General features: G+C 42.6%; 1 protein-coding gene across 2 annotated transcripts in view; it reads left to right on the forward strand.

The window, feature by feature from the left end:
* LOC132912772 (sodium/calcium exchanger 3) overlaps positions 1-23,772 on the forward strand; it is a 129,417-nt gene that overhangs the window by 84,684 nt on the left and 20,961 nt on the right. For both annotated transcript variants that reach the window (XR_009659269.1, XM_060970490.1), the window contains exon 6: positions 21,370-21,528. Coding sequence is in view for 1 of the 2 variants with exons in the window: in XM_060970490.1 (XP_060826473.1) it covers positions 21,370-21,528 (159 nt within the window). In the remaining variant the exon portion in view is untranslated. The remainder of the gene's footprint in view (positions 1-21,369; positions 21,529-23,772) is intronic.

The following is a 23,772-nucleotide window of genomic DNA, read 5'->3' on the forward strand; positions in this document are numbered from 1 at the left end:
AGTACACAATTCTCTCACGGAAAAGATCCTGCGACGGGTTACTGTGGACAGGTAGTGAGTTACAAGGACATATAGAGCATCAAGAGACGCTCAACGTGGTAGCGAGACTTTTATTGCAAGAAGGGCTCTGCCAGGAAATGGAAATCGAGTTTTCCCCGCGGATCGAGTTCGTCGTTTAAACTCACGCCAGACTGCCTCCACATGCCCGTCGCTCTTTTTCTCGTCTCTACTGCTATCGTTTCGTCTTCGTTCGTCAACGCCGCTAGTTCGCTGTGTGTTTCACGTTGTTTGGAACTGCGCTTCCGACGATCGAGCATCGAAGGACTACGCGACAAAGGATAAAGGTTAATTAAAAGTTGTCTGACTATTATCGACCTCTACTACTCGCTACGTCGAGCTCCAATTTCGAAGAATCAACGAAGCTAATTCCTAGTTTCATAGGGATTTTTGTAAGCAGCGAACCTTATCGAAACGCGTCGTTGTTATCGTGTTTTGTGTTAGATCAACGGTGATTAAACACCGTTGTTACGATGGGAATCGTATAAGCGTTTTCGAAGTGATCGACTCTAGCTCTTTTGTCCATTTCGTATGTTTCTTATATACGTACACGTGATCTTCCAATTTTCAAGAGACAAATGACTTACTTCCACAGGGTTCCATTGATAAATAAGCCTACGGTAGCAAGAAAATGACACAAATAGCAGTAAATTATGAGGGAAACTTGAAAAACAGTATCTCTAGCATGGTGATTTTAACTGCTGGGCAGATACATATTTGCCTGTCTCTAATGTCTAAGGGAGAAGTTTGCTTGGAAATAGCAATTTGCCACTCTAACCCATGACAACTTTGATGTCCGTTTGTGTCCATTTCCACTGGGAATTAAACTACATTGCCGCAGAGCTCGAGTTACTGACCGCAAGCCTCCTAATATTTGGGAATAAATTTCTGTCGATCGAGCGTAATTCAAACGTTTCAGAAATTGTTGAATGAACAATTTACCGAATAATCCATAACTAATACCGGAGAACTACTTAAAACGGCGAGATTAATCGCTCCTTCCTTCGCTATCGTAGATAAATGATCGAATTTCAAGCTGGAGATTGTAAAATCGACGCTTTACGCTTGTTCTATCCAATAAAGAGCAAGTGTTCGATTAACTTGCATAAAAAGCAATACTTTGCCATCCTTTATGCACGCATGAAAACGAAGCGTTAACATGTAAACGCGATTTTCTGTTTTACATGAGAGATAAAACACGTCCGCAATCAATAAGCTCCGCGTGGAAAAAAGCATAAACGATTTTTCATTTCAAGCGTTAATAATTATTCCGTTTAACGAAATATCGGGAAAAAGCATCGCAAAATGGCGCGCACCGTGCGTGTAGCACAATTAATTTGCCATATTTTGTTGCTATACGCGTTTGCAGAAAACCAACAGAAATTTACCAAGAAAGGAAAATTCGCGTCATAAAAGCGTACACTGAGTCCAGAAAAAAAGTAATAAAGTCGTTGAATTCTCGCGACCTCGACTCTCGATTCGTAACAATGGTGCAGGGAAAAAATGTAATCGCGTTCCTAGTCGCGTGTCAATGGTCATCGATTGATCGTAAAATCGTCAAAACGCGTACATCGCGTAACAACAGTCGAAACAGTCGTAAAACTTGCTCCATGTCACAGGTCATTCCATAAATAACGCAGCGCTTTGCCGTCTAACTTTAGCGATAATTTTACGATATTTTTAGTAACAATTTTACAAAATGAGAAATTATATCGATGTTAGTTTCAGAGAATTTTAAAGCGTAAAATGTTTATCGGGTGCAACGGATCATCCGTTATTTTCTAGGTTTATGTTTCGCCGCTTTGGCGATTTTTCATGAAATACCATTTGAATAATATTGTACATCGACGCTAACTAAATGCACGAAATAAAACGAACGATATAATAGTTTCCAATTATATCCTTTTATTCCGAGTAATTTTCTTTTCCCTGTCACACGATCGATTATCGTCATTACGAGAGAGAAAATTCTATTTAAATCGCAAACGTTATGAAATTCCTACCTGTACGTTTCGACGATTTCGTATTTAAATTTGTGTATATTCAAATTTTCGGATATTCAGATTTTCGAATACGTTTCTATCCCACAGACTGAAGGTGGAAAATGAAAGACGACCTGGTATCTCGTCGCACCGGCTTCCAAGTTCTTGCTTCTCTTTCATCTGTAATTGTTCCTTTATTAAATAAACCTTGTAATCGCCTTAGGGAGTAATTGACTTTTTAACATAGTAACACGGCGTCTCTGGCCACTGGTTAAGGGGCTAACGGATCTTCCTTCTCCGAGACTCTTTAAATTTTCATCGCGGTTCTTCACCGGTGAAAAAGAAAACGCCGCGACGACGAGCGGTTGCCGCAGAGGCGAAAGAAGTCCTCGCGTCTTTCAATGTGAAGCGAGACAGCGGATTATAAAATTAACGCTCGAACCTACGGATCGTGAGAGGGAAAATTCAGCTACGACAAGTTCCCTCGCGAGAATAAAAATTCCAGCGAGAAACTTCGTGCTTACGTCGCGTACTTACATCTTCATCTTCTTCTTTTTCTGCGCGCGTTTAGGAAATATTTCATGGAAAGACGCATTCACGCGATTCAACGTGATCGATGTTGCGCTACTTCGATATGTTACAATTTCATACGATGATTCTTTGAATTAAAGATTAAATTACACTTTTTACTACGACAGAAAGGAATCTAAATCTAAAGGGGAATATATAGGAATAGAGGATCGTTCATAGGATCGTGCTCCACCGAAATTCGTATTCTAGGAACGCGATCGCATCCATGTAAATTTACGCCAGCGACCGCGCAAATTATTACCTCGAGGGCGTGTCACGAACACTCTTCGCGCTTCCTCTCTCTCTCTCTCTCTCCCTCTTTGCTTTTATCGAGTGGCTGTCGACCCGGCGGCCGATCGAAGCCCGATCGAAACCGACCCCTCTGCATAATCCGCCCCACAGGAAAAACCACTTTATAGCCTCTCTAGATTTAGCTGAAGGATTCTTCGCACGAGCTGATCACGGGCCTGGCTATCGTTGAACATTATCGTTGTCTACCTCTGCGTTGATCACGCCAATTAACTACAATCCGTGGCCATCGAATCGCGATCACTCAAAACATTCGATATTGTTTATTAAAATTGTTGATTAAAATTACGAAAGATAGATAAATCTCGACGGCGCAGTTTATAAATCGTCAAGGTTATTACCTTCATCCTTAAAATAGTCCTTAGAAGTTAACCTTCCCCGATGGGAAACGAGCCGTTTCTTTCTTGAGAATTCCATATTAATCCCGTGCATGTGCGTTGAATTTGAGGAATTAACGAAGACGTGGTTTTTAAATTAAAATTAATAGAAGAATCGTCTGCCTGTGAAAGGGAACTGTTACGACTCGTTTCTAACCTTCCGGCAGCTCCCGTCCCATCGTTGATCGATGCTATGGGTTTATTTCAAAAAATTGTCGCAAGCGTCACTATATCTCCTCTTTTAAGTATTCTCGTTGTCTCGAGCAGCGTTTGTCGATCGAATCGTGGCGGATCTCCGCAGAGATAAGGATGACGATCAAGATAGCCGCGGATCGTAACGAGGGGAGAGAAAGCTCCTCGCCGCGTGAAGATCATTGGCGCGGGAAAGCGGGCTGCTGCAGTGTCCTAGAAAATGTCCAAGGACGTAATCTCGAATGAAACGAATGGCTGATGTACCTTAGCCCGTTTCATCAAACGAACACGAAATAGAGAGCACATGCACAGGCCGCGCTCCTGACAATTATCGACAGAAATATCGTACCTTTACGGTTTGGCCTTTGCTCCCACGCTTTCTTTGACGAAGACCCCGACGGTATAGGTCATTGTACGACCTGTATGCGTATGATGAAGTCGAAAGGATAGAAATAGAAGGAAACGAGTATTATTGAAACTGAAAAAAGAGCTGGCTGACGTTGATTAATATAGTAGAAATTGGTTTGAAAGAGTCTCGTAGAAGAAATAATATAATTGCACGTGCAAGTAATCCAGTGTATAATTGGGCAATGTGACTTTTATAGATTTTCTTATCTTCCCATTGGTCGAGTAATAAGATACAATTTTTATCATATTAATCCTAAAATTCGACGACTCGGAAATTCTATTTACAAATAAAGAAGATCTCGCGGTGTAAATGTAAGCTCTAAAAATGGTAGAAGTTTGGGTTCGAGTTTACGGTAATTGTAAGAACAGCATCATTGTTGTTTGTTCGTAATGATTTTAGAAGTGTTACAGCTATCCACTTTGGTGGCTAAATAATGTGTTTGATCGAAAGAGAAAAAAGTAATTCGATCATTCGTTCGTTAGAAGGACGATGGTAGATAAAGAGAAACGATAAATCAAAACGGCAGCGAGAAGATTAAGACACCGACGAGATCCTTCGATATAGTGCCGGCGATCCGTTTAATGACTGTTAGGAAAAAAAAAGAATGAAACCGTAACGGGGTATCTCGTGATTAACGCGATAGATCACGGGTTGACGGGACCATCAATCACCGGAGATAGAGTTACACGAAACAACCGGCTGAAAGAGAGAATGTGCTCGACAACCTTCGAAAAATCAGGAGATTGCTTTCTGCAAATCCCCCGATATGTATAAAACAAAAAAAAAAAAAAACACTTTCCAAAGAAACAACGCTACAATCCTTGAAAAAAGTCGATAAAACGAAATGGAGGAAAGCATCGCAACAGCGGAAGCCGCTTTCTATAAAAATAACTTCTTTCAGTGGTAGAAACAACGATTAAGGAGACTTCGTGGCGAGGTAAACATAGGAATCGGCCAATGGTGCCGAGTTTCAATCCCTACAGGCTTGTGCAAAATTCTCTAACTGTCTAAAACGTTTCTACGATTCCGAAATAACGCATTTATGAAAAATTTCAATGATACTATAGTATAGCCATAATAATATTTCTAAAGTAGACTTCCGGTATCCGGAGAATTAAGCGACTCTCTCTCTCTCTCTTCAGACTCAAATTCCTCTCTTCGTGTCTATGAGAGTATGAATTTGCATAAAAATCCATAGTCCGGTGATGTTATTTTTTGATGGATGAACCGTCCCTCCGGTTACGTTAATAAAATCATAAATTTGCATAAGTAAGATTATCTGAAAATAGGAGATTTAGAATGTGCTTTGAGAAACCAAGAGAGAATACAAAATTGATCCGAGGAGTATAAGTGGTGGAAAAATGGCGAAGTAAATTTGAGATCGGATAATAGGCGATGTCTCTGAGACTGTGATGAGCTTTAACTCACAGTAAGTATCTCCTAACTAGCAAGAAAGTCTTTGGCGAACGTCGGCAAGAGTCTCTCCACAATGTGAAGCTCGACACGATGATATTATCCGGCAGAAGGGATCGCTACTCTGAGGAGATTTTGTGGGCTTTCATTGTCTACTCGCCAGATACTTTGCCTTCTCTCTCTCTCTCTCTCTCTTCATTCTGCCACGCAAAATTATTTCGAACGTTTACAAGCCAGACACGGCATACGGATAATCCCTTGCAAAAAGTACAGGAACATTTATCTGAGAAAAACACGGGACATTCGTTAAACTGTTGCGTTATCGTGTTGGTTACTTCGATGCTTACGAGACTGATGAGATATAACGAGATTCTTCTTAAGCTAACTTTCCATTAATATTATCGTATCATTTATTAATAGGCCATAGCCAACTTACTTATATATATAGATATACACGCATGACGATCATATAAACATAGTTTAAAAAATACGAAAGCATCGTGAGCCTACAGAGGCTACATTTCAGCGAAGCAATTGTACAGATTGACGATCAATTTATAAGTTTCTTCAAAACTTGAGTCTCGTTACGTATTATTGCATAACTAAATTAATCATAAATTAATCTTAAATTGAAATCTCGAAAAGAAGGGATGCAACAGACGCAAGGGCACATGGGGAAAGTATAAAAAATTGTACAAGTAAATGGAAGTTGCTTGGTGGTGGAGTTGGCTCGGAAAAAGGACGTAAATTACGTGATTTTTATGTCAGTCGCGGATTACGCGAAGGTGGGGACGTCCCAAAATTTGATTACAAAAAGTTTTCACGCGATACGTGCACGTGTATCTACAAAATGGCTACAGCTGTGACCAAGCCGTAATGAAATTCTAATTTCCACCGACGAAAAACAAATTACGGATCCGTTTGGATTCGCGTTACTCCTCTGTCGCGCTTTCGCATTCTCCGCTTCTGCGGAATAATTCGCGATGCAAATGCCCTCCAGCCGCGTGTAAGTACGTTCATAATTATAATCGAGGAACGAACAACAAGAACCTGTCTTCGCCGAGACCTCGTGGAATTGTAAATACCGCGGATCCGACGTTGCGGCTTTTGGAGATGCTCCTTGGAGTATTACAGAGTGCAAGTATCTTCCCTGAAATGTTCTTTGAATTCTTCTCTCAATTCTTCCTTGGATAATTATATTTTACTTCGCTTCGCTTATTCGTATCGATAATTACAAAATGAAGAATTAAGAATCGTCGAAAATAAACAACAAACTCTCTATTGCATACGTTGCTCTTTCGTAGCATAAACGAGGTAAAAAGCAAGGTATAACGCGGAAAAATAGAGATAAAAGTCTGTCAAAAGAAAGTGGAACACAGCTGGACAAAACTGACATCAAAGAGTTTACAAGTAGCAAACGTACGCGGCCGAGTAAACCTGTTCGAGTAAATTATGCGTAATTCCTGTTAACGACACAGCCTGCCCTGTTATTCGAGAGAATATTTCAAACATGTAGAGGCGATGCAAAAGATTTGATACGCGTTCCTTTCCAATTCGACGCTACGAGACGTATAAAGCCAGACGAAACTCATTACATCGCTTATTAAATGTTCTATTTCTTCTGCGGTGTTGCTCGACGTCGCATCGATATTTCACCGTTAAATATGCAAAGATACACGATCTGTTTAACAGCTGTCCAATGGAGAGTTGGCCGAGAAGTTATATCGAGAACACGGTAAGGAAAAAAGCGTGATCCTCGCTACGGGCTGGCTCGCTTCGTAAACTAAAACCGATGACACCCGAGGGTCTTATGGAACAGTGTGTCACGTAAAGCAATATACGCGGCCGATGGAACGTGCACGTGCTCGTGTAATATGTATAAAACGTATCGTAAACTTATATTAATGGACTTATAAAGGTTCTTACGGTACGTGTAAGCAGGCGGAAGTTGCTCTTCCAACCTTTTCTTTCGAGGAAGTGATCACTCCGTTGAGAAATTTGCTGCAGCTATAGCTAGCTCTTCTTAGTTTAGATCTCCTGTCTATTTTGCAACTGTCGAAAACAGGAATGTTTCTTTATCTTAAACTCTATAAACTCTAACTCGTTTTTCGATGACGATCGCTAAACGTTTAAAATTAAACAAAGAGAAACAGAGTTAGAGTTGCCTGTAAATAAGGAGAAAAATAGTAGACAAACCCGCTAGTGTCTCATAATCGTCATAAGATAAATACGCTAATTAGAATAGTAAAATAGATAGTAAAATGCTGAGAAAAAGAAAAGAAGAAAGATAGCGATTCTGATTGTAAAAATCGCAATCCGGGGAAAAGTGCACTGTCTACTTAACATGGCCCTTCGTTAAATTGGTAATCGTCGAAGAAACAACTGTCGAATCGTAAAGATTCCAAGCGACGATTACAAGCTTCCGTTTCCTGAGGCAGTAAATTGCGAAATAGCTGACTGCCTGTTATTCGCCTCTCGCGTTAGACTTCATTAGAGCCGTTCCAGGCTGGCTTATGATAAACCAGTGGATCATAAACCTGGCTAGAAATAGGGGAAGGAAGGTAAGTCAGATAACCCGCATTCCAGCTTAAACTCACTCTCAAGACTAGCTTGCACACGGCGGCCGACTCGTGTTGCAAGAATGACCTACCGCACACATTCGCGCGATATTCCACGACTACGCAATATATGCCGCATCGCCATAAATTAGGATTTAACGTCGAATTAAGACTCACCGTCCCTTTTCACGAATATTTCCAGCCAACTGTCATCGGTGTTGGGAAAATCCAGAGCATTGGTCATGGACGATCGGGGCGTTAATTATCCTGTAACCGCTGCTGAACGAAAATATGGTCAACCGGGAACGATCCATCATGATCAACTTCCCCGTACACGAACCCTCTCTAGTTTGTTAATTCGAAATAGAGAGAAACTGGAATTATCTTGTAGCGGGAATTCCAGCCAGCGTTAATACGAAATCATGATTTGTTCGAACGACAACATCGAAAACGCATAATGATCTATCACGAGTGTCCTTTGGCGCAGGCATAAAAAATCCGCGATGATGGAAAGTTTGCCGAATAAAAAGTTGGACGAACGCGTTAAGTAGTAGTAGTATGAACATACGTCTAGCATATCTCGGTATTACTATCTAGTATACACAGAGCAATAGCTCTCGACCGGTATTAGAGCCTAACCCGGCGAAATGAAATTTCCGCAGGTAATTTCCGCAGGCCTCGCAATCCCGGCAGGCTGTCGGATATCGATCGACATTGCTAACCGGTGTTCATTTTTACAGTAAACGCATCCCGCCGGCTGGTCCGCTCGGAAACTTCACCGGCAAACGGAATTACGCTTTTAATTGAGAAAAATATCCGCGCAATTACGATCCGCGGCCCTGAACCGTCGGACGAAGCAGTTTAATTTATTCCGGTTGTGGTTTCCCAGCGCAACCGATCTTCTTTCCTTTATATTAATGTCGATTGCGAAACGTTCGTTTCGCGAACGCAAACAAGCCGCTCACTCTGCGTCCGCATACAACGGCTCGCGAAAGTATTCCAACGTTTTACCAACGAGAACTTTATGCGAAACATTGTAACACGCTCAGCGAGAATGTACGCTATACGTACGAGACGTTTATGACTGCGATATGATTGAGGAACGAAGAAGTGAATCGTGGAGGAATAATCGAGAGTCAGAGCTGAGCGAGACAGAGTTTGAAAGAATCGAGTCAAGCGACGTTGTCTCGTACAGTTCAGTTATTCTCTCCTTCCTATTTCATCGTTAAATATCATTTTATTCTTGTCGGTTTTTGTTTAACGAGGGGATGCCTGTCTGCGATTACGCTTTCTTAGAGAATGGATACGTTCGTGCATATTGTAATAATTCCCCTTGCGTTTCTCCGAATAATTTTTCTTACAGCGTCTTAACATCGAACGAAAGTAATTTTATCAATTACCAAGGCTGCTGGAGTATAAAGAGGGGCGAGGCTACTGTGTTTGGCTTTCACGAGTCGCGCGATCCCACTCTGGAAGGCAGAAACGAAATAACTGGAAGGGGAAAAAGTTTTAAGACGCCGTATAGCAGTGTACATGGCTGCATCTTCTCGTGTTTCCGAACGTTATTACTTAGCTGTTTATCGCGTAACACGGGCACAAGGAAAGGGAAGAAATTGAATTTCGCCGCGTTCAACGAGAATAGACTGGGTAATGGCAACGAATAATGCCACGAAAATGGCTGAAACGGTAACGATCCATGTACGAGACGGTAAATTTTCTTTCGCGTTGTCATTCATCAGGATACGGTATTTTTATTTTCTCCGTAAAAACGCAAGAGACGCGTACTTGGCAGAATGAACTGAGAATAAAGTGAAAGGAGAATGGAATACCGTTTGTTGAGAAAAAGAAATTCATCGTCGGCTGAAACGATGACTTTTCTACGTAATTTTGGTCTCTTCAAAACGTTTCAGCTTCGACTGTAAATTAAACCAGATTCACTTGACTTCCCAGTTTTTCTTCCTCTTTTCATCCCCCTTTCTTTCCTGTCTTTTTCGCTGGTTATAAAATCCACCAAGGTAGGGAACAACGTTATCTGAAATGTATCCCGCGTTGAAAACACGAGACGAATAACGCATTAGATAGGTCGGTACGTCAGTCACACGTTTTATCGTGAATCTTTCAACGAGTGGCTGAAAGGATCGGATAGCATTGCCTGTAGTAGCAAAGGAGAAATAGGCCAGGAGCACCCTAGAAACGTTGCCCGCAACGTATGCGATCCCTTTCTCCCTAGGATGTCGCGATAGCAGAATAAACGCGCGAAGGTACGACGTGATAAGGCAGCCAGAACGAATGTTACGATTTTTATCATGTACAAACGTAGAAACGAATATCGTAAATTTTTTCACAAGACACAAGGTGTTAAAAAAGAAAAATGAAGATTTGGACGATTATAGAGACATGAACGAAAAATGCAGTCCTTTTTTTTCGAAGAAAAAACCAAAGATTAGCTACATTTCGATTAAACGCTTAATCCTCTCAAGTGGCTAGAACACGCTACTTGTCTGATTTGCAAAGTAAACGAACGACTTTTTGTCGGAGATTTTCTTATTAATCTCACAGAGGGTCCTTCGCTAATCCTACAAGTAGGTAGAAGATTAAAAACTCTTCGGCTTCTCCACTTGCGACGATCCTCTCTCGTCTCCCATCCGACGCTCGATCAACTTCGATCAATTGGTTTTTCCAAAATTGCAGTCTGACACGAAAAACACGAACATCGCTGTTTGCTTCGTTAGCGCGATAAATGATTGATTGCCCCGTGGATATTATTTAAAGGCTCGATGCCGGGATGACCGACTTCCTATCAGATTCTGCACAGAATGCAGCACAATGTGGGAGGAAGTGAAAATCAAACGAAAAGAGAGTTAGAGAGAGAGAGCAGAGTTCTATTGTGTACCATGCAATTAGCCCGGCGTTTACGTCGCGTCGCATCGTTCGAGACTCTGTACAATTCACGCGAACACCTCTGTCTGTATTCCATACAGGACATCGAATTCCAAGCACTGACCAACATACTGACACAGCCTACTATTCCGCCAACGTTATTACCATTGCGTCCACTACTGTCACAACTACTATTATCAAGCTTACGTGGATATCATGCTCCTGATATTGTTCATCGCGGAAATTCGTCACGATACCACCAGAGCGTGACGCGAACAAACGTACACGACGACGAAATTTCTATTCGAAAAAGGAGGATAACTCCGATGTTCGATACCAAAACAACCAATATTCCTGATATCTTTGATATCGTTATATTATAACAATATTCTCAGAGCTTTAAAGGGAGCGGTGGTGTGAAAGAACACGCTGCAAATTCAAACATAGAGACAATTTTGGTAATACGCAGTTTTCATATCGCGCTAGAATTTTATAAAAATCGTTCGTTCGCACTAAAGGATGATAAAATAGAGAGAAAGTCGTCGAGCCCGTCTCGTTCCGTGGCGAAATCGAGTCAGTCGCAGAATCTGTGATTTCATCGTTTCAGCGACTTTTAGATGCAAATATCCGGAAAGTGGAAAATGAGGTTGCTCGCTATCTCGCTGCGACACCCTTGTACTTTCCTATCGAGCAACTTTATCCGTTTTCCAGTGACGTCTAACGCCCTGGCTCTCGTTAAGCCATTAACTTCTATCTTCGCAAGTTCCCTCGGAAGTTTCACCGAAATTTCTTTTCGCGCCCAGCTTCCCCGCGAAACTTTCACGGTCTCGTTTCTGCATCGAAAATGCTTGGATAAGCGCGACCAGCGCTCCAAGAATACGTAACGTGTGTAAGAGAAGGGCTCGTCTTGGTGTCTGACACGACACGTTCCTATACTACTGGCACGCTGTAAAAACCGTATTAAGTGGAACAGGATGACGCACAGTCCGTTTCTTTGTTCTATTCTCGCCAATTAATCGTAAACCAGCCTTCCGAATCGTTGTTCCATGGACATCGAACTGGAAACCGGAAGTTGCGAATCTACGCGAATGGCGGTACTCTCCACGCCTCTACATAACTGATTGTCAGAATGAACTTCTGGAATAACCATGATCCACCATGGAAGCTGTATCTTGAATTTTCGTTATTTGCTTCGCAGTGGAAATGGAAAATGGATATATACGCCAGGGAGGAATATTCGAGCGGACGAGGAAATTGAAAAGAATCCCCTGCTCTCGTCTTCGACGTTACAGTCGGATTGTGTTCGAAATTGGTCGCTTAAAGGCTGAAAGGGATTCGAACGGCGCGAAAAGATTTTCCGCTGGAATTCTCGAGGGAAGGTCCGCGACGCATCTTTTCGCGCGCCGGATCGATCTCCGGATTAACGAAGAGAAAAGGGCTGTCGCGGTACACGGCAAGAAGGTTGTATGCGAAGGTGAATAATACATTGTCTCCGGAGCAACCTGGCGTGTCCGAGGGTCTGGAAAAGGGGGATGAAAAAAGGAACGGCGAGAAGCCCGGCTAAAGAACGAACGTCCAAGGGAAAAGAGAAGAAGGCGGAGCGGAAAGACCGCAAGGAGGAAAAAAGAATGCGCTTTATTTTGCCGGGCACAATCGGACAACGACGCAAAAGCCTGCTGAATTGGCAAAAGCTCTCGAAAGTACTGTATCAAGCTGCCGGCGCGGTGCTTGACTTTGTTTATTCCCGTTCTTTAGCTAACAGCGAACCACAGTGAACGGCGAATTTCGCCTATAAATCAACGTCGCGTTGAATGCTTCGGTGCATGATACAAACACGAGTCTTTCTCCCTCGAGGAATGGGAATAAAGTCAAAAATCGTGCCCGTGTCACACCACGCGCGATACGCTTCGATAAAATATTGCTGACGCGTTGAATCTGCGAACCACTCTTTTCTCCGACCTTCATTCTGCTTAATTAAACCTTCGTTCCAAAGCTCTACGTCTCCTATTCAAGCTTTTTTCATCGGTTTCGATATTTTACACCATGCTGGATGAACGTTTTCAGAGTCACGAGCCATGTGCACGACGAGTTCTTCTTCTTTTTCTTAAAATTCCAATGAACGCGCCTCCCTCGTGATTCTTTGCGAATTTTGTCCAAGATTTATTACGACACGCGTGACGCGCGATCTTTTTCGAATAATAATTCCCGTGCCGGAGATTTATGGCGAAAGAGAGTTTCGCAAGTCGGTTCGCAAGAAACTTCGTGGAACATGCAAGTTCAATCTCATCCGCTGGATCGAAGTTGCCATCTGCTATGATATCGCGAGGGAGAAAAAATTCTCCCAACTATATGAAAGCCGGTAGCCATTGTTTTTCCTTAAAATAGCGCAACGATTTATTATTTACCGAGACAACGAGCACATTCGTTTCGATGAACGTGATTCTGCGCGTTGTTCTACGAGGCGATAGACCCACGTAATGCGCGCATCTTTCAACCTCGAACTGCGGAGTCGATCTCATTAAACCTAACGACTCATATTTGCCGACTTGAGCAAATCGTGTTCGCCGCGTGTTTGCCAGACACTTCGTCGCTGTTTGCTGCGCCGCGGGGAAACATACAGCCCGGATCAAATCTGCGAAACAATTTTACCAAACCGTGAGAAACTACGCGTCGAAATACGCTGCCTTCCAGCCTCTGGTCTAAACTCAACATCTACCAAATCTTCAACACACCATGAAAAAATCCTTCGACTATGGATTCATCGTGTCTCTTCGTTTCGTCGAGATACTCGTTTACAACTAGTGTCGAATACGACGAAGAATTTTCTAAATTCTTTTGTTGTTGGCTCCTAATTTAAATTCAAAGTCTATGAGCAACCTTGACACAAAGCGCGAAGAGATCTTCCAACCATTTTGAGCTTCCATTTCGTCAAGTTCCAGCCTCCAACAGTCGGAAGAATGGAACAGCCGAACGTGAAGGGTAATGGAAGAAAGAGAAGAACGAGGAATAAAGAAACGAGGAATAGTGCAGTCGAAATGTAGAGCTGGACCAGTATCACGGTTGGATCGTGTTTCCACAGTGCATTGGGATTTGTGCCACGTGTGCTCAGTATAATCTATACGATGTAATCGGGTCACGTTCGTTCAGCGAACAAAACTAACGAGACTGCAGCTGCTAAGCATACCAGTGATTCTACAGACCGAGCGAACCATAAACACGTCCCACGAATCGCTCCAAGTTCGACATACCCACAAAGAGAAAAATGCAAGTGGTTTCGTCTTCAACCGGTGAACGTGTCTAATTTCCCTTCTACTACGCCGCGGTACGAAATTTTCAAACGAGGTGGGGAAAGCCATAACTGGATGGATAAATTGGATGGAACAGAAATAAGAGGTTCGAGTTTTCGTCAACTATACGCGAGACTTTCATCGAATACTTCGTGTTTTCGTGGTAACGAAAATTTGTTGCTTGAAAACTTTTCAGCAATAACATTTTTGGGAATATTTACATATACAATATTTACATATACAACGATACAACGATGAGTAACATGTTTAAAGTTACAAAAACAACGAGGAAACGCACGTTTGGTTGGAGAATCAAATAAAAGGACAATCTGGATAACGCGCGATTAATCGACGAAATGCCCAGGTTTCAAGCTACTCGTCTGTAAAAAATGAAAAATGCGTATTGTTTATTCGACCGATCGCGAGGAAGCGCGTCAACGGCAGTCGTAAATTCCCGTTACGATTAGACAATCGACGCCACGAACAGATCAACCCCCTATTTCAATTAGGATGATAGAGGTGGTTTAATTAGTAGCATAACACTTGATCAACAGTTCAAAGATAGTATATATTTCCAACAACCTTATAAAGAAGATAGTTACGCTGGTGCGTAAGGTATAAGTTAAGTAAGTGAATGATTGAGGGGTGAAAACCCGATAAAGAGATGTTGACTGTTCTGTAGTCGTAGATCCAGTGAAACCCGGTGACGAGGCTCTTGCAAAGGAAAACTCTTGTTCGATGGTGATCGACCCACCGCTGATCGCTTACGGGTGGAATACATGGGAAAACCCACGTTTTCCCTATTTTTACTTGATGGAGCAATAACCATAAGGAACCTCTTGACTCGAAGATGTTTTATGCCACTTGACGCTCTTAACGGTAAATCAAAAAGCCTCGTTTTATGGCAGTTCCTTAGGATTATTGCGATCCGCTTAATTCTATGTGCACAGCTGGTAGCCGCCTCTAACGTAAGGAGTCACCGGACGTAACGCGCATCTTATCGTATCTTCCCCACATATAGCCTTCCCACAAACGCAAAATGAAGGAGACCGGTTTATTTTCAAGCCAGATTCTCGTGCAAATACATTGCAAAGCGGCATCCGTCGAGCGAAGCTCTCGATAATCTCGAACGTCAATCTCCACATACAATACAGCCGCAGAGAAAAATCCGTGCGAGCTGTTCAATTTCCGATCGATCGCGAGAAAAGATCGACTATCGCGTTTCGATCGTTGGCGTTCCGTTAACACGGCGGGTAAATTGCGGCTCTGGCGTCACAAAGCGGAACTGCGGGAACGCAGGAGCCGCATTGCGCTTCGGTGAATTTACTACGGATAATATGGTGTAATTCATGGGATGACCAAAGGGGTGACTCGCTCGTCGCCTACACGCAACAGAGAGTTAGGTAAATTGGCCGTCGATGTACGTTGTACAAGGTCGGCTGAGTCCTCGCCGACGAATAATTTTAATCGGAAGATGGGCGTGAACCGGCCGATGAAATGGCCCTGCCGAATTAACACCTACGATGATGCACGTTTCACCTTTCGAAACCACGTTTCACGATCGATTATATGGCACGAAGGTAGGTTTATTGGCAATTAAACTAAATCGAGTTACCGTGAGTTTTATTACAGCGTGAGAAATGATTATTGCAATACGAACGAGATAATCCATTCAGCCGCGTCACGTTTATGATAAATTTTTATCTCTACAACGAGTACTTCTATGAAATCGAAACGAATCATTTCGATCGATAGAACCGTTTGTCGCGTACCATGGCCTTTTTATTTTGAGAATCGCTATTTATTATCTGTTGAAGTGATCGCCACTTCTAAGAAAACTCTACATCTGGTCTTCGGTTTTCTCAAGCGCTCAGGCCATCGATAGCGCATAGACAAAAGAATGTGTCGATGACAGACCATAAGCGGTACACGTGCGACGTTGGCTTCAGGGTTCTTTTAGTCTCAGGGTAACATTGGTAGCGTGCGAATCTGGACCAGCTTTGTACTTTAATATTCACAATATATATATACTTACAGTACCTTACAATTTACCCACGCGTTTCTTTGATTCCACATACATCAAATAACCTTAACATTATCAAAGTATGGTTAATCGAATGTAAAGTACTTGTTAAGTAATGTAATACGTTTACGTGTTCATCTATAAATCTGTCTCGGTTTATTAGGGTTCAATTTATAAAGTTGGACGTTAATTTTGATAGACACATCGTAGATCCAATATTCGACGATGTTAACTCGTAAAATATATTTGTACGTCATTACCTGCAGTTAGCTTGCTGCAATATTGTCGTTTCTGTCGCGGAGGATATTAAATGGATATTAACGTCAAGCGACCGCAAACAATAACCACGTGCCATGAATTTTAAATCGAGAGACGATCGATGTTGCCACGATGGAATCAGCCCCCTTCCAGTCGATCGATCGGGAAAAGTCCTGGACGCGGTAAGATGATTTATGTTATCGATGATCCACCACGCGTGTTAGTTGATCTCATTTACGCCGTTCTCAGGTCGACTCGCGGCTATATCGATCCTTGGTCTCCCCGAGTATTGGCTGCGTCGATGGTCAACCTGCGGCTTGATTTATTGGCAAACCACGTTGCTGAAACCGCTCCGTGTACCGATCATGATGGAAACTGACTACTGGAAATTTCTTTCAGCAGGATTTTACCTTCGTGATTTTGGTCCAACGATAAGAGTGTCTCAACAGAAACATTTTGAAATTGAATTCAAGGAACCATTCTGGCTACATAACGCGACATGTGCTCTCATCTATCATCATATCCGTGGTACCATTATTTCCTCAGGTAGTTTTCAGAAGCGTGACGGAAAGAGGGTTGTAAGGGTGGAAGTACAAGCCAATAATGGTAGGAAGCGGGTCTATTGGGAAAACGGTGACGCGTGAGAGCCATCGAAGCGTTAACCATATTCGGGTATGGGCGAATAAAATAGTGTGGGTCGTCTCAGTGTGTTCTCAAAATCGTTTGAGTTTTGTTATCGATATCGAGCAATTTGTCATCAGTCAACCTATTAACCGGAAGACGAATTAATTCGTCGATCGAATCTTCCACCTCTTGGACGTAATAATTTCTTTACTTATGGCTCTTCTATTTCTTAATACGACGTTACATTTCTATCAACAATTGCATGTATACTCTCAAGAATGAAAATCGATTCGCTCTTATTTAACTGTTAATTTCGCGATTACACAAGTTTCTGACTAAAGTAGAACCCGGGTCGGTAGATTAAATGCTACTCGATGCTGAGATAAAAGCACGTAACTCGCATCGACGGAATCGATCACCGTCGTCTATGGCTATTGCTCAAAAAAGAAAAAAAAAAGAAAAAGAAAATTAATTGCTTCGTTGAGTACGTGGCCTGTTCGAACTGTTTCGGTGCTGCAGGCATTCGCACGTGGTTGAGCGAACTACAGTCGTTACGAACTTTGGAAATCCTGCAGGAAAGTTCCTTCGTGGGTCGGTAGATTTCGAGGATCTACGAGAGGATCAGACGTCAGATACAAATTCCAGAACAGTGGCGGTTAACCGACCCTGTTTACGAACTTTAGAAACGTAGACGATGAGAGAAGCCAGACTTTCGTCGAGCGAAATAAAATTCCACGGATCTCCGGCAATTCCATCCATCTCGGACTGCTCCGTTCAACGATCTCCCAAAAGTAATCAAACGCGTGAACGCGATCCTCGATCTTCTCGAACACGTATTAACTTGTACCATAATTCCCCTTGTTTTCTATTGTCTGGGGAATTTTCACGGGTTGTAACGAGAATTTCCATGATGTAGAATATTCTTACACGGTCTAGTTAAATTTCTGCTCTCTATGGAATTTCTATAGATTCCAATCTTGCGATCTCATACCTCTAGTAAAATTTGCGGACCCTAAAGAATCTCTGTAGATTCCAGCGAAAAATTCCAACTGCAATGAAAAGTTTTTGCGATCTAGAATTATCCTCCCAGTGAGATTTCCAATTCCAGTAGAATTCTGTTTGCCTAATCCTAATGAAAAAGAATCCTACTTTTAGAAAGGATTTCACGAATTCCCATAAAGTGACCGTCCGACGTAGAACAGCTCTAGTAAAATTGTCAAACTCTACCGAATCGTCTGTGGATTCTTGTGAAATATTCCGGTTCTATAAAGATCTTGCGGATCTCAGAGAAAGCTCCTTTCGATCTAAAAGCGCACCTACCTTTCTAGCAGAATTGTCAAATCCTAGAGTTTTTGTAGATTCAACCGAAAGATTACGGAATTCTGGAAAGCTTTTTAGTAAAATTCCCGATTATCTGCGACTCTTTGACTTTCCAAGTAAACATTAAAGTAAACGGTCAGGTTTGATGATCGTCGTTCGATGATGATAATGCGAAATTTGCTCTGTTCCCATTTTACGAGCAAAACTAGCTGGAATCGTAGGATTTCGGTGAACCAAGAAGACCAAGGTTCCGCTATGAGAAGGATTAAGGTCGAGACGTCTTCGACATGCCGAGACGCATTTACAGCGGAAGGATTGCTGTCGTAATCCTGACGGTTACACGAGTCGCTCGATCTCAATCCTAATCCCGCGTCGCTTGGTAAGCGATCCCAGGCACGATAAACCACTCTCTAACGATCAGGACGTTTGACATCGATGACAAGCTTACACAAAAAGCTCATTGTTCGGTCTAATAGGACTCGGGAAACTTGCGCGTCTACGAGTCTGCATCTGGTGCAACGTTAGCGCGTGCGCGTCGGCCGTGCAACTCGCTTCTATTAAAGTTCAAGAGTTAAGCCTCCGCTTGTCGTCGGGACAGTTTGGAATTTACCGAAACGCCAGAGACTCCTGTCTCTTGCTGTTCAACAGTTTCCTTGTAGCTCTGTTCATCGGCTTTGTTTAATTCAAAGGGACTCTCTCGAGCACCTCATTAACCAACTGTTCTAATTTCCTTTATCGCAACTTCATCGTTCGGAAAAACAGAGCCGGAGCTAGCGAATTCGAGGAATTCCTTTGACGCTGGCAATGAAAATCGCGGGGCGACTCGGGCTGTTGAGAAAATACGTGGAAAAAAGCCGATACGCATTAATCGAACGTAAACAGCCCCGCGTTGTCGTTCGACGAATTAATCCCCTTGGCAGGGAAAAGGAAAAAGAACACGGAGGCGAAAGAACGGGTACGCGAATACAAACGAACGTGTGGAATGGAAATTGCGCTGGTAACACGACGATTCCATTTGCCTCGCGGAATTCATCTATATCGATCGGCGAACCGTCAAGGCTACAATTCCCCGGCAGGAATGTCGGGAACAAATAATTCGCCACGACGAGCAAATGGAAATCCAAGTGATCCATCGCCTCGATGAAAGTGCGGCTAGCCGTACGTGAAACTTCGCGAAACTCTTCGACCACATGATTGAAGCTCGGTCCGGCCTCGTATTCCAAATTCTTCACTCGATGCAAGGTAAACTGGTTTCATGGCCAGATGAAGAATGCCAGATCTGTTGTGAGGAATTAATAAACACGTCGCTATTGGAGTCGAAAAAGATCTACGTTTTTTATAGAGCTAATACAGAGACAAATAATTCGGAGTAGCATCGTTGCGAAACTTCACCAATTAAGCATCGTCGAGCGATCTATTCTCCAGACAAGATACGAGTGGCTGAACATCATTCTCAGGCATTGAGATAACTGGGTATCCTTAATCCCCTCGCGTTTACTTAGCATGAACTTGGAGAGCTTATGCTGATTAGCAAACACAGCCACGGTTTCCAGTACGCTGATCAAAGTTAAGACACATCGGTGTCGCGTCGTGTCGAAGATCGCTTGCTACCATTTTCGAGTAAACACGACGTGTATTGCACACGTTTGCGAATCTCGTTTCGAACGTCGATTCCCTCGAACGATCTAATTTTGTATCTAATTCAATATTAAACGACGAATATGTAATAGGAATCTTGGATGTCATAGAGCCGAGACGTTAGAAAGGAAGATGAATCGCGAAAAGAAATTAATCGTATGACCGGCTTATGCGCCTTGTGATGCGAACGTTTAATCAAAATGGAAAGGACTCCGAAGAGAAAAATATACACCACCGTCCGACGAGCTTAATTAACGCTTTAATCGTGCCTGTGTGCCAACGCTTCGCGCAAACAAACGTCGGCGCGTTATTTAATTCAAACGACTCCGTTGCTTCTCCCTCGTTAATATCAGTAACAAGAACGTGCGACGTCTTTCTCGGCTAATCTGACTTAATTACGAAACTATGATGTATATTCCGCGCAACAAAGATTGTTCCAACAGGCGAATACAAATAACCGGAGTAATTTCAGCTTGGGAGAATTTTTCACGTATATTTTACGTTTAAGGTGTCGCGATACTAGCGCCGCCAGCGCGTTAACTACCAGCACATAAGATTCATATTTGTTTCTCTATTTATACGTTTCTTTAATTATTTGCTGCTTCAGGTTTTTACTTCCTTTTCGGCATTAGAGGCTATTAAGTTTTTCTGTAAACGTAAGGCCATATTTTCTTCGTTCTTGACGCGAAAGTGACTTAATGTTCGATTATGTAAATTATCAGAAATCTTTAGATAAAACTGATTTACCATATTTCCAGATCCTGGCCATAAGGTTAATCGAAATCTATTTATCTGAGCGCAAATTACAGATAATTGGGCAAATTAACGAACTCCTATTATACGTATAGACTGTCTTCGAAGTCATGGTACCAATTAAGCGATGATTCTACGTACAAAGATAAGTCGTAAAGGAAAGAACAACATTTTTCGAAATAGAAAAGTTTGAAAAGCCATCAGCTACTCGTGTGTTAACTGGAAGTTTCCAGTTACGGAACTTGTGTTTCTGCTCGCGTCTGTATTATTAAACGTGTACAACCTCAAGATTCCTGATTGCTGTTTAATAAAATAATTCTTTTTAAGGTAATAGGAAGGTAATAATCGATATTCCGGAGATAAGATAACAAGAATAAGAAGAAGCAATTTTTCTTGAAAACGAAACCTTGAACGAAAAAATCGTTACTCTCCTCTTCCGACTTATTTTTGCAAGTAGAATCGCTTCCATATGAATACCAATTAACTGTTAACTAACTTAACTAACAAATTCGTATACATAAACGAAGTTCTAGCGTATCAAATAATAACGAAATGTCGTTCTCTTCGAACAGTACGAAATTTCTTGCCTCGCTAGAATCTTCCCGACGTACGCGACACGCGTTTGTAATCCTCGCGGAAATAATCGTCCTGGCAATTCGATAGGTTTCCACGTGCAGCAGGTATGTAATTTACTGAAACTGGACTGTATCGGTTTTCAGATATCGCTGGTGGTTACCTGTGCTTTGTCATCAGCATATTCGGAATCGGTGTGGTGACGGCGGTAATCGGAGACGTCGCATCCTACTTCGGCTGCACCCTGGGAATCAAGGACTCGGTTACCGCGGTGGTTTTCGTCGCTCTTGGTACCAGCATTCCCGGTAAGTCGAGCGCGACCGTCATTTCCGTGGAAAAACACCACGGAGCAAGGATATCACGCTCACAGTCCACGACAATTTTCAACGAATTTTCTACGTGACGAACTCCTGACTAGCTATAAGTTCTTTTTCAATGACGAGCAAGAAAAAGAGAGAGAGAATGGGACGCAATTAGCGGTAATTGCGGGCTGGCTGTTTTACGCGTGAAAAGTATGCGCCACTTCAAGGACACCCCCGATGCTGAATACGGAAACACGAGGACAATTAAGAGATTACCTCTGCCGCTAACGATCCTTCGTTCTTGGTAACTCGGTGAAAAAGATCTCGAAGGATAGAATTTACAAGCGCTATGCAGAATAACTTTGGAAATGTGCGATGTTGGAGGGAACAAAGAAAGCTTTTGACTTCCTCTTAACCTCTGCACGAAGAATTGCTCGATTCGTTGATGAAGTTTTTCTCTAATCTTGTTTCGAGATAATTTTACCTATTCAGGTAACTTTACGATCAGTCGTTTATATTACGAGAGGAAATTTCACTGTTGAATATCCTGAAAGGGAATCTCTATTTTTCACGGGCAAATTCTTTTAAACGCGCGGCTGAAAAACTGATCGTAAAACGCGGTAGAGACTTCGATAAACATTTCAGAACTTTTTAAGGGCCCTTAAGAAAGCCTATGGAAGAACGATAAAAAGCTTAGGCGTGGATACAAACGACCCGGCTCGCCCACGTGGGGTAAATTAATGGCGACGCCTTGAAACAGGCGATTTGCACGACACATTTATCACTATGGATTGGAGGAAGTACTTTGCTGGAGCTCACAGCCCTCTTTGTCCGGCTGCTTTTTGTCCGGAATTCTGGACGGACCGATGTCGAGATGAAAGCCGGGGAACGACGTCGGCTGGATCCATTCGAACCCCGCGATAAATCTTGCAAGAGATGGTGTCACTTTGCGGGACGTTTCGTCTGGAGTGGACGAAATACGGTCTCCCTACGGTCTCCCTACGGTCTCCTTTCGCGATTCCAGTGGAACGATGGTCGACTCCTAGTGGAAGAAAGTCACGAAGGGAATTGTTCGGCTACGCTACTCGAGGAGACTTTCGAGATCTGGGAACTAAAGGAGAAAGAGAAACGGCCTGTGTTCGATACAATTTTCACGAGTTCGAGCCATTAGTCTACGAATACAATGGTGTCTCTTTGAAATTTAAATGACGTAAGCTCGTAACTGTCGAAACGTCGTACGATAAAATAATACGTTTAAACAACGGTCGGTGAATCTCTTGTTCTAGGTTCGACGATAATTGGCAACGAAGTTCGTTCTCGAACGACACACCTCGAATATACGACCTTATTTTCTAACATATAGAAACTACAGAGGAGAAATAGTTTCTACAGAATAGAAATCGTGACGTGGATAAAACAAAGACAAGGCTTGAAATCGAGATAAGAGAAAAAGAAGGCTTGTTCGCGTCGAGATAGAAAAAGCGAGATTATCAACGTGGAAATAAGAAAAATGAGGCTGAAGAATCGAAACAAGAAAAGTAAATGGCTCGTGAATTTTTTAATTAAAGATGGTAAGGTTAATTTCGTGGCCCGTTTATCCGAATGAATTTCCACTATTCAAAGGAAGGAGGCCATTGAGAGGCGGGTTCGCTTGAACGCGTTTATTCGTCGGCAGCGCGGTGGAAGAGAAGCCCTGCGAAATTTGTAACGGCACGGTCAAGACAGCCTTTTTCAGTGCTGCGCGGCCCCTTTTGAATAAAATCAAGTATCAGCTTATTGTGCCCGTAACGGAGAAAAGCCGCGATAAGCAGGTCTCTTTCACCGCTTTTCAAACGACTGCCGTTTCTTTCGAAATTTTTTGCCTTTTCAAGGCTCGTTTGTTCGTCGGAAAGCCCGTCCGGAAATTTCTTTCGCAAGAGAGGAGATGCTTTTTAACAAGCGTGTACGACGCGTCTATATTTCTGAACGCAGACGTGTGTCAAGCACATCGTCTTGACGCAACCGTAAATTTCCCTCGTCGTGAATGCACGAACGTCGCTCCAACACCATCGTATGCGACCGATAAGAGAACAGAGATCGATGAATATCGTGAGTTTTGAAACGAATACGAAGCTCGGATAAAATAAACCGCGTCGCGTGATATATCGTTGCCTCGTATGCTAATGACAATCGTCCCAGGCGATTATCGCTAACAATGGCCCGTTCCGAATTGATAAAAGAAAATAACGTGCGCAGATTATAATATGT

The sequence above is a fragment of the Bombus pascuorum genome, chromosome 12 (genome assembly GCF_905332965.1).
Source record: "Bombus pascuorum chromosome 12, iyBomPasc1.1, whole genome shotgun sequence".
Lineage (NCBI taxonomy): Eukaryota > Metazoa > Arthropoda > Insecta > Hymenoptera > Apidae > Bombus > Bombus pascuorum.